The sequence below is a fragment of the Anser brachyrhynchus genome (genome assembly GCF_964034855.1).
Source record: "Anser brachyrhynchus genome assembly, chromosome: 5".
Classification (NCBI taxonomy): domain Eukaryota; kingdom Metazoa; phylum Chordata; class Aves; order Anseriformes; family Anatidae; genus Anser; species Anser brachyrhynchus.
Genome location: NC_137699.1, coordinates 10,352,627 through 10,367,807, shown reverse-complemented (window position 1 = coordinate 10,367,807; position 15,181 = coordinate 10,352,627). Strand labels below are relative to the sequence as shown.

The window sequence follows — 15,181 nt, the reverse complement described above, 5'->3', positions numbered from 1 at the left end:
TTAGGTGAAAGCGATTCAGTTTGTATTTTAAAAGAAGAGAAATCTCTGCAGTGTGATTTAGTGAAGTAAGAAAGTTGATGCTATTATACATCTCTTCATACAAATATCTGTGAGATTAAAAGGGGAATGAGAGGGCTCCTTTTTAAGGGGGTGGATTTAATTAACAAAGGACATAGTGCATACAGTTTTAAAGCCCTTATCCTTAGGGCTTTTCAGAAAAGAAAAAAATCACTCATATTAGCAAAAGGTTCAGGTTTAGATTTCAGAAGAACACAACCCAAAATACATTTTGAGAAGTTGGCTAAATTCCCATTGTGTTCAGTAGGAACTGGATCAGTCACTTAATGAAAACGTTGTGTAACTGGTCTTATTCGGTTTTATTAGACTTCGCTATGTTTCCCTTGAGACCTTTTGGTGCATATGTTAGTTAATCTGCTAGGAGACCAGGAGTTTACTTAGGTATCTCACATGGATCATTTTAATATCAGTGCTTAAGTATTTTGAAGCTTGCAAGCATTATGCTTTAAGTATTGTTCATGAGCCTTCTGGCTTTGTGGCATAATGTTTCAAACACCTTTTCTTTTTCTACTTGCAGATTGGCATTTTCAGGTAGAGGTGGAACAATCTTAAGAATTCAACTTCTGTGATCCCAGAAAACCCTGTGAGCAAGGGAGGGTACATAAAGAAGATAGTTAAATAATTTAATACCCCCCTTTTCTACACAATATTGAAAAAATCCGATAGAGCTCTGCCTTCCAAAACTTCCTCAGTCAGACTGACAAAGGCCAAATTGGCAGGATCATTTTGAGGAGTGAGCGTAAATCATTGTTCAGGCTAGCCAAGCTCTGATCTTTTCTCTAAGCACCAAAAAGAAAACAGGTGTTTTACAATTAGGCATTGGCTCTTAGCATTGACACCATCAGCCATTTTACGAAACCTGTGAAGAGCTACATGTTTCAGGTCAGTTCTGGAAAAGCGAAGTGTAAGTAAGAAAATCTCCAAGTACTGCTCACCCAGATTCATTGCATTCTGTGACAAATTTTCACTTTATTAATTCCCGGTTCGATCCTTTCTAAAAACAATAATAAATGGCTAATTTTTTCAATGACAAATGGAAAAAGATACAAAGCTGTACTAATCTTGAGACGGAATAGGAGACAAGACTATATCTGTTATTGAGCCAGCTTTCAAAATGTGGAGAGTCAATCTTCTTTATTTTTTTGTACATTTAAACATTTCCTTTTCTACTTTATCATAGAATCTGTTAATAGATTTAAATGTAAATAAAAAGTGTAAAATAATAATAATTCTTTCAAGCTGCAACGCAGTCTGTGACAGAGGACATTATTAATTAACACTATTATCTCATTCTTATTGCTGAAGAATAAATAACATGCTACTAACGTGAATCTGATATGTATATCTGAAGCAGTTTGGAGTTAAATACGGTAAATGGTACCAAAATATGTCACTGTGCCCTAAATTCTTATTTGTTATGTGATACTGGACAATCCTGCAGTATATATAGTGAAAGATAGTGCTTGTCTTAAAAATGTTCCTGAACATCTTACTAACACTGAACCGCTAGCATTCCTTCTTCTGTCTTCAGCACTCTGATATAAAAACAGTTCTTGGCTAGGAGAATGTATGGGAATTAGTACTCAGCTCAGTTTTGGAGAAAGATTCACTTAGTAGATTATAACTTCTAAAGAGGTAAGGATAAGCTTAAAATCACTGTCTTGACTTTGGGTGACCTCCTGAATTAAGGTCCTGTCTTCAGAGAGAAAAGTCTGTAGTCTTCTCTGATAAATTTTGGCTGAGTGATCTTAGAGCCAAATTTTGAGAAGAAGAAAAGCAGATGCTTGTGCATTTTCTGTTTTATACTACTGAAACATTTTCTGAAACATTTTCTGTTACATGCTACTCACCTTTAGGTTGACTTTTGGGTACTTCCACATGCAAGTGATTATTTAGATGCCTTCTGTATACAAACTTTGCTTGATCTTTTGATCTGAAACAAACTTTGTACAAATGACTCAGTGAATTACAGGAGGCTTCTGATCTGTCATTGTAAGGCCTGGTCTATATGTACTGTAATTAAATGGTTAGAAGGCTCCATCGGTGTGAGCCTCTATGGCTGCCTCACCTGGAAAATCCATCAGGCTTCAGTGTATCAGCAGCCACTGAAAATCATTCCAGCTGGAACTACACTGATACAATTTTTGTATCACCTATTTAAGTCAATGCTTCTTTCATTCCCTGCCCCTGTATGTCAGTCAATAGCCATGGAGAAGTGTGGGTGTTGCTGAAGCGGTTGGGAACTTTATTAGGTTCTACATGAAAACTGAGCTCCTTGCTCAGTGAGAAGTATCACTTGATGTAAAACAATAAATGTTAGTCTGCCCCAAACTGGAGACTTAAGGATTTTGAAGAATGCCTCAATGCTGGTTTATTTTCCACCAGGAAAAAAAAAAAATCAGGAATGTTTGCATTTGATTTGTTTAGAGAATATAGACTTAAACCAGTGAGGCTTCTAACTCATTTGTAAGGTATCGTTCCACTGCGGTCTTTATGTATACAACATAGCATAAGAGATGGCTTCACTTAACAGAGTGAATACCTGTCTACGTGTTTGGTATCGCCCACGATATAACATGAAAATACAATTCTTTATAATTCAGAAGGAGTGGTAATTTTAAAACCCGACTCCAGCACAGTTAGAAATATTGAGACAAGCAATTACCGTGAGCACTTGACAACTTTTTTTCAAGTTGAGCTTTTTTATAATGCTTTTTCCATCTAAGTGAGATTGATGTAGTGTGATTTACTACACATAAGTCCCTGAAAATGAGAGGGAAATGTTAATCCAGTGAGCTGCCTATTTTCCATGTCATTAGTGTGGTTTCTGCAGAGAGGGGAAGCGCGAGCTCCCTTATTTGGGCTTCAGAACTACGACACAAAAACTCAGAGGAGGTCCCTAAACAAATCCATATGTAATGGCGGGAGCGATATAAGTTGCATTATTTGAAACTTTTAAAAGTAGCAAACATAATCCAAACCAGTTTTGTATAATCCTATATTAAGAGGTGGTTAGACAAAACATGACCTAATGAGGGATGACAAAGAAAAACAGAGTTCTGTTTTTCAGGTGGGGAGACATCTTTTTTCTTTATATAATCAGATCATAGTGTAATTCAGGTTGGAAGGGACTAATATACTCTTGTCTGCCAAAATGCACATTAATATACTCTAAGAAGATTACTTCAGTGGGGATGAATAATTAATATCTGGAGTTGACTACATAATTTGCACTTTTCCAGATTTGCAGAGTTGAGGTTCAATTTGAATTCCTTAGATGTGCACTTAGGCACACAAATGAGTTCTTAAACATTTAAAATCAGCCTTATGTTTTGTCAGACTCCTGCTTTTCTCTGAGAAGACATTAACACCCACAAATTCAATGACAAAAGGAGAACGAGAGCCAAGAAAAATAATAGTTGCATGGGAGCTGTTTTCCTTCCATATACTCTTGGGGATCGTGCCCATGATCCCTTTTGTCCATAAGGGTGAACTCTATGTATGCAGAGCAATAATACCTCGTATAAATGCATGTTGGAGTGGCTGGAAACTTTTAAAAATAGAAATGTATCTAAATCTAACCTGACTGGTGCTTAAATCTGATGGTATTGCAGCATTTTGCTATAAATTTTATGATGAACTCTAGAGATGAAGTTTCATAATCTCTGCTAACAAGGTAATTTTCAAGTCTGTAATTATGTGGCTTGCTGCAATTTATCAGGAGACTATTATTTTCAGGCATTTTCAGGTCACTGAATCCTCAGGGAAGTAGCAAAACTCCACAGAGCAACAATTACCTGCGTATTTCTGAAAATTCACTTCCCCATTTGAAAGTATCTAGAAGACTTGGTGCAAATACCTATGTGACTGCATTTACTGTACAGGCATGTACTGGAAACTAATACGCTGTCAGAGTGATAATATTAATGATCATGGAAATACGATGTTACTAAACATCACCATTAAGTACTGCTAATCCACGGGCCACAGGGCAGTACTGCAGCTGTTTTTCTTCTGTCCAGTGCCCTTGGACTGGCTTACATCAGAACTTCTCAAAAACTCCACAGAAGAAGTAGGAATCTGGACCCAAACTGCTGCTGGCTTGCCCCATCCCTAAATCTAAATCCGCAGTTTGGGGCAGATAGCAACCGGCCACTATCAGCATGACCTGCACCTCTGTGTAGTTTCTCCCCATTTCTTTTTCTATCAAAGCTGTTTTCAATTTTCAGACCTTTCTCTGACCACTGGCCGGTGCCCACACAGCTCTCCTCAACGCCATCTTCTCAGCCAGCCCCCAGTCATCACCCGTTTGAACAGAGTAATAGCATTACATGTTGGCATACACTTCTCTGTACTTCTCGGTGACTGTCAGAGATGTTGAACTGATATTGTCACAGTTTCTTTTGGAGCGTCCATGAAGGCATATGGCTGGACAGGCTTCTCTGTATATTGCCGGTATTTCTTGGAGTCTTTCTTTGGGCCCTACCAGGCTGGGCTTCACGTGAAGTGACAGATGTGATAATTTTCAGTGGCAAGCTTCAAGAGGACATAGGTAACAGCCAAGCCTGTCATGAAAAATGCTTAGTGACTAATATTGAGCCTTGAGAAAGCCAGTTTTTGGCATAGAGAGGAGGGTAGATCACCAATGTAAATGGTACAGACAAGTCGCAGAGCAAAACGATTGCTAAAGAGCTTCAGCTGCATTTCCAGAAGGAAAAAAAAAAAAAAAGTTAAAGTGGTTGAAGTGCCATGACTGAGTGCAAGATACGGGTGTGCTGGTGCTGCTGTGACTGCTGGTGTGACTTAGCACTGGCCTCGAAGCCTGGCAGGGAGGTGTTCCAGCTTGCTGCAGGTACTGTGCTGACAAAGCAGTGTGCGTAAGTCTTACCAACACTGGGATCTCTCTATCTCTCTCTCTCTCTTTTTTTTTTTTTTTTTTTTGTGGCCTGCAATATCTCTGGGGCCACTGTGAAAATATATTCATCTAGAAGCCCATTTAATTATGTGGTTCTGAACATCTGTCAAAAAAGGTCCCCTAAATGCTAAGATACAAGAAACAAGAGTTTTATCTTCTGAAGACAATAAATCTAAATGGCTCGTATTCAGGAAAATTTAATTAAAATACATTCAGCTCTTATCTTTCCCAATCTCATTAACTTCATACTTTTGGAGTGCAAAATTTTCTCTGTGCAGCCTCTGGTGTGATGTGCTGCGTTATTTTGCCAAACACCTTTGGATTTTATAGTCAATATACTCTCAGTATGTAGCCTACATCATTTCAGAAGTTGGCCTAAAATCACGCTGACTGACTCCAGACTGCGATTTGCTTTAGGTTGCTGAGTTTGGCTTCCAGAGCCCAGCCCCAGTGCCATTAAAGTCAGTAGGATTCTTTCCGTTGGCTTTTGCAGGATTTGGATGAGATCCATCATGTGTAATTCCTCCCCCTGCTTCCCTTCCCCTCCCTGAAATATTCTTAAGGAAAGTTGTAATATAATCTGAAGAATAACAGTTTTGGGCCAGATTTTCAGTTCCTATAAAACCGAATAGATTTTTTCAAGTCAGTAGAGCTATGCTTATTTACATGAGCTTAATATCTTCACATACAGCCTAATATCTCTCCAATAGTCCACAAAGTTCCCTCGATTCCTTTATGTAAAAACCAAAACGGTTTAAACCATGTTTCGCTTTGATGTCAAAGTCCTATATAGTGACAGCTTACTTTGAACTTCTATCAATTATTTTGCCTGTTATCCCTTCATATAGCCTTAATGCATACCAAAACAATCTATAATTTCTTCTGCGATGGTATTGTCTGGTAATTTGGTCATTTGGATGGGTTTTCTCAGCTTTAATTGGCTGGATAGCAGCGTCAAAATACATTAATGTTATGAATTTATCGACCTTGATAACTGACTAATTAAATTTATTACTGTGGTATCCAACTTCTTTCTCAGAGTTCTCATGCAATGGAAAAGCTGAATTGGGGGGATTATAGGATCTCAACCAAAAGTTTCATCTTCAGCTGAAGGGTGTTGCAGTGGAAATGGCTTTTTCAGTTAGAAATTAGAGTAATTATTTATAGATGCAGGAGAAATCCTTTATACTTCTGTGAGTCCAGAGCAATTTTGAAGCTAGCAGATTTATTCTGGATTCGTGCTGGTATTCCTGAAATCAAAATATGGCCATAGGAATAAAATTGTTCTTTTGTGGCACAGCACAGCATAAACAATGACCATATTTAGGATGCAGGAAAACCCCATCTCTACAGAGAGCAAGCATTCAATGAATTTTATAATATAATAATAATATATTCAAAAAGGAGGAGAAAGACAGAAGATGTATATTTAACCTGAGCATCGGGAAATAGCATACCAGCCGTAGGTTTTATTTGTCTGTGCAGCAGTCCCTAAGGGGAATTGAACCAAATATATTTTTTACTAACTTTCCATTCCTAACTCTTAATCAGAAGTCCAGATACTAACTTCTTTTGGAACGTGAAGCCCCCTCTGACAATAAGTGGAAGCTGAAATTCAGCAACACTTAACTCATTCCCACGGCAGCATCACATATTGTGGTGGACTGATGGAGGGTTTAACATGCTTTTACTTTACAAGTTCTGGGGACATTTCTCAAAATGTTTTTTTTTTAAAGCATTCAAACAGGAGAAAGCAGCTAAATGAAAGTATGTATACTGTTGTCGTAAGGCACTGTCACTGTTTGAACTGCAGTTTTTAATTTGATGTAAAAACCATTTGTTTCTTTCATGATACATTGTCCAGACTAAAGATGTGATTTAAATCTCATGCCACTGAAGGCTGATCATACATTGTAAGTTCAAAACAAAGGCTTGAAACTATTGAACAAAGCTGGAGAGGAAAGACAAAAAGTGTGGCTGATGAAGATGTGAATCTGATTCTGCTTTCACACCCGTGTGTATTTAGCGAAAAATTTCCCTGTTGCAGAGGGGCTAACTTCCCTGCAATACAGACCAACAGCACACACAGTCTCAGTGTCAGAGAGATCCTAATTAAACAAGGAATACTGCAATTTGCTCTCATTTATTTAGGATAGACCAGAAGTAACTGTATTTTTCAGCGTCTATAAAGCTGAATTGAGTTCCCAACTAGTTTCATATAAAAAACAAAATGCTGACACGGGAACAATTATTTTCCTCACACTAAAAAGTTTTAAATGAAAACTTTCAGACAAGATTTTATCTGCAGCTGTTTGTCCAAATAAAGAGCTTGATTCCTAATAAATTTACCCCATTTTCAAACTTCAGAAAGTTTTACAGGTACTCATTTTCGTGTTTTCTCCCCTCCAAATGGATCTGTCAGTTGTAACAGGAGTGAAACAATATCTTTTTAGGCTAAGTTGGGGTGTTCTTATGCTTGTTTTTATTGTTGGCTTGGTGGTGTTTTTATGTTTTGTTTTTTTTTTTTTTTCCTAATATTTTTGCCTTTTATTATCCCCGATTTTGTTTGGTTGGGGATTTTTATTCATGTATTTATTTATTTGCTTTGCTGTCTGTACTCTGTGTAGTGATTGTGCACCACCGGGCTATGTTACAAAAGGTCTGTGTGCCACATAACTCTCAGAAGTGCAAATACTGTAAGCCCTCAAAGGAGTTGTGGACGTGTAGGACAATGTAGAGCTGTCTGAGGATGGTGGCCTGGAGGTGGAACTTTCACAAAGCAAATTTTTAATTTCATGTGCTATGGCTAAATGATGTTTTGCAATTCATGAGACGCATTTAATCAAAGCATGTTTCAGTGCATGAATTATGACTTGACTAGGTGCAGAGAAGTTACCTCTGTAATTGGTGAAAAGCCTTATTTGAGTTTAGGCAGAAAATAAGCGTGGACCTTGAGGTCCACACTCTACAATAGAGACAGGTACCTAACTGGACGGTTGGATACCTCTGTCTTAACCTAAAATTTCTTTGTAAGTCAAGCACCAGTGTTGCTGGAATAAAGACAGCAAGCATAAGCACTACTGAGATCTTCTCCTGGGATGAGCCTAGGGACTTTCCTTGTATTTTCTTTTACAACTCAGCATAAATTGAGGTATCTCAAAACAGCTACAGATATAGCAGTTTTGATGTCCCTCCTTATAGCATTTTATTTACAATATATGTCAGCAATACTAAATTGTACTTCAAAACTAAACGGTACTTCATTTCTTCATTTTCTTAAATAACTTTTTTTTGATATTTTAGGAGATAAAGGAATTTGTTTTTTTTTTTTTCCCTCACTACTTCATTTATATAGTTCCCTCTCATGTAAACAAAAACCAGTCTCAAAACATATACGATGGTATCTTTACTAATGTATTTTCAAAAAAATCGTCCATGTCCCCTACCAGTTTATACTAACTACGTGAAGAACAGGATCACTCAGTGGCATCAGACTAGGAAAAAAAGTAGTAATGTTTACAGAAAGTATGAAATTTTTTAGTTTTAAATACTATTTCATTTTATTAAAGTTTTTTTTTTATATTCATAGTTATTGAATTCAAATTAAAAACATTCTACAGTTTTGTTTCTTTTCCTTTTATTGTAAAGCAGATTACTAATATATGTCTGCGACTTTTAAAGTAAGCAGAGCTTTTACCAGCAGGAAGAATGAAAGCCCATTGAATGGTTCACCTTGAAGACTTTTTTTTTCTTTTATATGTAATTTCAGATGCTGCACAACAAACATGTGATGGTCCGTGTTGGAGGAGGATGGGAGACTTTTGCAGGTTACTTACTGAAGCATGACCCATGCCGAATGCTGCAGATCTCTCGAGTGGATGGGAAAACTTCTCCAGTTCAGAGCAAGTCTCCAACCCTCAGGGACATGAATCCAGACAATTATCTGGTTGTTTCTGCCCATTACAAAACCAAGAAGGAGATTAAGTGAAATAAGCTTCTCATGTGATTGGGACTCTATATATGTAGGTCCAAATTATTTTCTCAAGTGTAGCAAAGTTAGTTTATGCTTTAAAAGGACTTCAGAAACTTTCAGACTGGAAATGGCAACCCATTTTGAAGATCTTTGAATTGTAGAAATATTTATTTCTAGTACTGTATCTTTTATAGCAGATTACCCTTGCTAGGCTAATTACTACAATCAGATAAGAAATAGACATATATTTTTAGCCAAATTATTACTCTTTAATACGTGAATGTATACTTAGAGTTACATAAAGGAGTGGATCCTGTTAAAGGAAGAAAATACATAATACAGTATATTTGTATGAAAATCTTATGACATTGAATCCTTGACTGTTAGACTAGTTGGAATATATATATCTGCAGGTGGAAAATTAGTATTTGTGGAAATTATTTGGTAATGCCTCTTGAAATGAAATCAGAATTGACTATTATTATGGGTTGCAAGATTTTCTTAAGCAATAGAATATAGAGACTTGTTGCATGCCAAACAATTTCCCAAAGTGATTACTTAAAAAAAACATAAAATAGCCCAAGAAGAAAGACCCACAACCCTTCTACTCTTTAAAACAAAAGGCAATACCGAGTGCTAGATCCGCACGTAGATCCTTCCTCTTTCTGACAGAGTTGCCCAATATAGAAGCAGAACGAAGCTGAGAGGTTGCCCCTTCCCCTGTCAGACAACAGAGGTGGCCAGCTGTACTAGCAGGGTGGCGTTTTGCAAGCCATGAAGGGAAGCAGTAAAAGATGCATGGCCCTTCTACCCAAGGAGGGGCTTCAGAAGAGACTAGTCCCTCCTCCATCACAAAACATTATCCTCTTCTTGAATGTGAGCTTTTCCTTCCCCTTATTTTTCATTCTATTGGTCATGCCAAATACAAAATATTCATTATTCTGTCAGTAGAGTGATTCACATTCTTGTAAATCATTCACACACCTCTAAAATAGCTAAAGACATATTGGGGCTTAGTTCATAATTTTGGCTACTTTTCTTTGTTTATATTTGGTAATTTATGTGCCTTATAACTTCCTAGAAAAATCATTTTATAGGATTATTTCACTGACTGTATAAATTGGAGCAGAACTCAGTTGTTTCATTACAAATGAAATAAACTTTTTTAAAATACTCATATGTTTTCAAAGTCTTGTTTGGTATTTGTAACCTGTATTCCTGCACTTTGCTGCTACTGAGTAGATGCCTACAACGTAGAACTGCTTGCTAACCTAATAATAAGGTAAGCAGCAAATGGTGGTGCAAACATTTACTTATGACAGATAGCACAGAAAATACTTGGATTTTGTTTAGAATTAATTTTCCTTTGCAGGAAAAGAACAGAATCAAAAGTGTTCCTGAGGTGGTTTTTTTTTGTTTGTTTTTTTTTAAGTATCAACTGCTATTTTTCTGTACTTTTTAATTTTAATAAATACCTTTATAATCTGCTCCTGTGGTCTTAAAAATTAAAGGCAAGATTTCTATTGGCTACAGCAAGACAAGCTCAAGACCTTGTGTCTTCATGCTCAACGCCTTACTAAAACCAGCACTTGTTATCACACATCAGTAGAACCATCCTACCTATAAATACCTGCTAAATACTAGCAATACACAGTTGCTTGGTGCACAGTACTAAATAGCAGTACATAACTCTAAACATGTTGCTGGAAAGAAAACTTGTAGACTTTTATTCTTATTTTAAGCTATTTTCTAGGAAAAGTAAACATATACTTGAGCAGTAAGTCCTTCAAAAGGCCATAGCAAGACACAAATCTCATAGAAACAATATATGTAGCCCTAAAAGTAGTGGGGAACAGACCATAAGCAGCACTAATTTTTGTTTTGTTTTCAAAAAAGAAAACAAGGAAGCGCAGCTAAAAAAAAGAAAACAGTTCCTAATATATGCAGAGAGATCTGTTTTTAAATGAAGAGAGAAGAAAAAAAAAACAACTTGAAAAGGTGTCAGATGTTTACTTTGCAGTCATGGTTACTCTTTTAAACATAAATAGTTGTGTTTCCATCATCCATGTTTAAGTTTACATTACTATCTTTTCTATAACGTATTGGAAGATATTTACATGTTAATAGATTAAGAACAGACATTTACAATTTTATATATATAAGCTATACTTAGATTTATTTTAACATTAAGCATCAACAAATAATCCCAGTAAATCCAAACCAAGATTTTAAATTTAAAAAATAAATAAATAATAAACTAAGGTATGCATTTGGACTGTAGCTAGCAAACAGTCTTTTTTCATTTAGGGTACTCAAGCATCCTAAAATCACATTAAAGTACTACTTGACTTAAAACTTCAACCTAATTGGTGGCATAATAGGAGTCCTATAACGGATTTTTTTTTAAAGTACTGCCTGCTACCACCTGGAGTAAAAGGTTTTCAGGTGGGGCTTCTGTCATTTGATGCACCTGGGATGGGTGTGGAGCAAGGAGAAGGAAGTTAAAGGAGGAGAGTCAATAAAATCCTGCAGTAATGTAACCCACTTTGGAGAGAGGGGCTGGAGGGATCCTATTTGGAAGGTAAGTGTAGCTCATTAGAGAAGTGGTGTTTTATTATTGTACTAGGCTCTGAAGCAATGTTGAAGTTGTTTTTTTTGTGGTTTTCTTTGTTCAGAGGATTTAGGAGTCTGAAATTCACATTACAAAGTTAAAGCTGAGCACCCACATCTTGCTGAAAGAGTTAGAGCGCTTGTTGTTTGCTAGTATGGGAACAGAACAGGTTTCTTGAAGAATGTTATCTGTAGAGGGGAAACAAAGTTGGTCGTTAGTTATTCTGGATGATACTTAAACTTTCTGTGGTATGGTGTGTGGCTAGTAAGGTATCTTGCACAGATTCCTAGGAGACTGAACTGAATATCAGAGTACCACCAGGTACTCTGACCTGCAGCGTATCAGATGTGCAAACGTTCTTTTGTATCCTAAGCAAGATCTGTTGAGACTCTGAAATAGTTCCTTGTTACAACAGTGAGTAGCAAAAAGCTGAAGTGTTGACACATCAATGGAGGTTGACAGTAAGGAAGAGGACCATGTAGTGACTTTAGCTCAACTTATCATTGTGTAACTCTGCAGAGTGTGAGTGTCAGGGAGGCTGAAAGTCTTACAAAGCTGAGCTACTCTCAGCTGGACCAGGGCCTCTTCTTGAAGTGTGAGTTGGGTCATGTAAAAGACAACACGGAAACACTTTTTAGCTGTGAATAAATAAATAATGGTGGTAGAACTCAAGATGATAATCAGCATAAGATGGCTTTTAAAAACTATTATCATATAATGTCAAATAAACATAATTCTGGAAACAATTCAGAAATAGCTTGGAAATGTTAATTGTAACACCTGTTAATGTTTATTGCAGAACATACCTTATGTTACCTTGCTGTTCATATTCTATTTGTCTTTTTTTTTTCCCAAGCAGAGTTATTTATATAATTGAGTGGGGACAGTACCTTATTGTAGTGATAATTGAGCCTTCATTTGCATTACCAACTTTTCTTTTTTCCCCCTCTCCCAACAGCAACTCAAGAGATAAAAATTCTATGGTAACCAGCTCAAGGGCTCTTGGTGGGGATGAGTGAAAGAGTGAGGTGTGAATATATGTGTGGGAAGGTATAGCAAGCTTCTTATAACTGAAGACGCAACACTGAATTCATTATATGTGTTCATTTTAGATCAGTGAGATGAGCTGTTTGCCACAGCACGGTGTTACAGCAGCATCTGCTAGAGATGCTTACGAGGGTTTGGCTCTTCTGGGGCTTATATTGTGTACTGCCGTGTTGGCTGCTGACTGGGAAGGAAGCCAAGTGCCTTTACTTTGCTTTGTCTCGTACTTTCTTAGCCTGTGGGTATACTGGAGTCTAAAGTAAGGTGAAACAGACCTTTAGGATCACGCAAACTTTTATGGGGCTGGAGAGGTTTTTCCATCCCAGTCCAGCTGCTGGCACCACTCGTACCTGATGAGCTTTGTCTCCATGATTGAATCTGTCAGGGTGCCCAAACCACATGCTGAAGCCATCTGTTTGGCTAAGGGCTCCCAGTGGTGCTACCTGCCTACCCATGGGGAGCCACAGCTTCTGTGTCCTTGCAAACCTCAGCAAGTCCTGCCCCAAACGTTCTCTGCCTGGAATCAGTGTATCTATACAATATACAGTAGCAGATGGTTTCATTCTGCAACTATTGCTGCAATGACTATCCTATCACTCAGTTTGAGCCCTTTTGATGTCAGTTCAGAAGCATTGTTTTCTGACTGCCAGGATTTATTTTTTTCCAAGTGTTTTTGCAAGAAACTAAAAATGCTTTCAGAAGGTAAGTGGAATAGGTGTACTCATAGTGCTGTAAATCAAACAAGGTATCAACCACCTAACTCATCTGAATGTTTTTGAACAGTTTCTGAGGGGAAGTGAACTGACAGGAATGGAGGAAATAAGGACCCAATTCCTATTGAGTTTAATAGCTACTTAGTGCAGCACAAAGTGGTAACAAAGAGGGGGGTGGTATCTGTTTCTCCAAGTAGAGAGCAGCCTGAATCTGTGTAGCCGTTGGCTTTACCACTTAATGGCACTCTGTAGGTAACTATAAATTGTATGCTACTGAACTGCAGTATGTCTTGCTTTCATTCTGATCTGGTATTAATGTTATCAGAAAACTTAGGAAAATAAGAAGGGTTTTTATTCGCCCAAATCATTTCCCGGCTTAGGTTCAGGCTGTGATCACCCAAACAATCAAGCCAGCATGGTGCAGAAAGCTTTTTTTAAAAACAGTTTTATCACTTGGTGATTTGTAATACAGAATAACAGCACCCCAAATCCTCTCAAGTCTTTCTTTGCTGTAGGAATAAATTTCACGTTCAAAACCAGGTCACTTAAAAAGCATGGACATATCTCCTATTTAGTGAAGGGATGGACAAAGAAGCAAGATTTGCTTCTGTGGTAATTCTGGGTTGCAAAATCTCCTTTAAACACAAGGTCCGCTCAATCAGAGGTGATCTGATTTTTGTTTATTCCCACCTTCCAGAAACATTGCCAGGCCAAGAGCCACAAGTAAGCCAGTTGTGTCGGCTGGACCAGGAATCAATGTCAAGTGGTGTGGATGTTCAGCCAGCATGGTTATCTTTAAAATAAATGTAGAGCACTTTTGCTGGTCCAGACGATAGTACCTGGAGCAGAATAGGCTTACCTTGCCCTATCTATAGCAAGTGTGGGTAGCATGTCGCAGCACACTAGCATGACAACTTCACACTGCAAATACCTCTTCTTTTGACAAAGAAGCAGCTTCAGCAGGTGTCCAGGAATCATAACTTACTTGATGAGGTTATTATGTTGATTTCCATGAAAATCTTCGTGATCACAATTCAAGTGCAGACTCTCTGTTAGGTCAGCTTGCTGATCTTCCCTTATGGTTTTAGGGGAGCAATAAGATGGAGAGTGAGAACTAAAATGTGTTAGAAATATCCCAAATGACAAGCCCCAGTGCTAAGTACCACCTATGTATCTCTGTAGGACATCAAATGGGACAGATGTTGGATTGAAATTCACATTGCAAACTTTTTTTTTACATACTTTATTACATCTCAATGCATTTTCATTAGAATTAATTGGTCATAGTAATGTTTTTTAAATGCAGTGAAGAGAACAAGTGCAAACAATCAAAGGAAACTACATGTATTCATCATCTGCCAAGGACACAACTTCTTAGCCCTAACAGTATCATATTAACATTGTAAGGTCTATATTCTTGACTCAATTATGAAGGTTACGCCAGGAAATTCCCTGTGTCAGGACTGAGCTCCTAAGACGATGTGAGACACAATTTGGGAAGTAAAACAAGTATCTAGTTCAGGGAAGATGAAAAGCCAACATAGGTCAAAATGGGGTCAATGACATGCTGAGCCAAACTTAATGCTTTTCAGGAAAAAGAGGAGCCAGCTTCTTAACGTTGATCATGCTGCAACAAGCTTTCCTTGTCTGTGAAAACAGGGGCTTGAGGTCACTAGTTATACCATAGTTTAGGTAGCTCTAAATAATCCAAGGCAGCTTCACATTTGGGAAGGGAATTACAGACATTCCTGAACACAGAAGAAAAGCGACACAGCTTCAGGCATTTGGCCAATGTTAGTGCAGTGTAACAAACCCACCCAGATAGTACAGAAATTTCAGCAAATGAA

The 15,181-nt window shown here is 37.6% G+C and overlaps 1 protein-coding gene across 8 annotated transcripts in view; it reads left to right on the top strand.

The window, feature by feature from the left end:
• GAS2 (growth arrest specific 2) overlaps positions 1 to 10,143 on the top strand; it is a 92,839-nt gene extending 82,696 nt beyond the window's left edge. For 7 of the 8 annotated variants that reach the window (XM_080593108.1, XM_080593103.1, XM_080593107.1 and 4 more), the window contains one exon: positions 8,763 to 10,143. In XM_080593108.1, coding sequence (XP_080449234.1) covers positions 8,763 to 8,981 — 219 coding nt within the window. In that variant the 3' untranslated portion in view covers positions 8,982 to 10,143. The remainder of the gene's footprint in view (positions 1 to 8,762) is intronic. The other variant, XM_080593110.1, reaches the window with a different exon arrangement.
• The last annotated feature ends 5,038 nt before the right edge of the window (positions 10,144 to 15,181 follow it).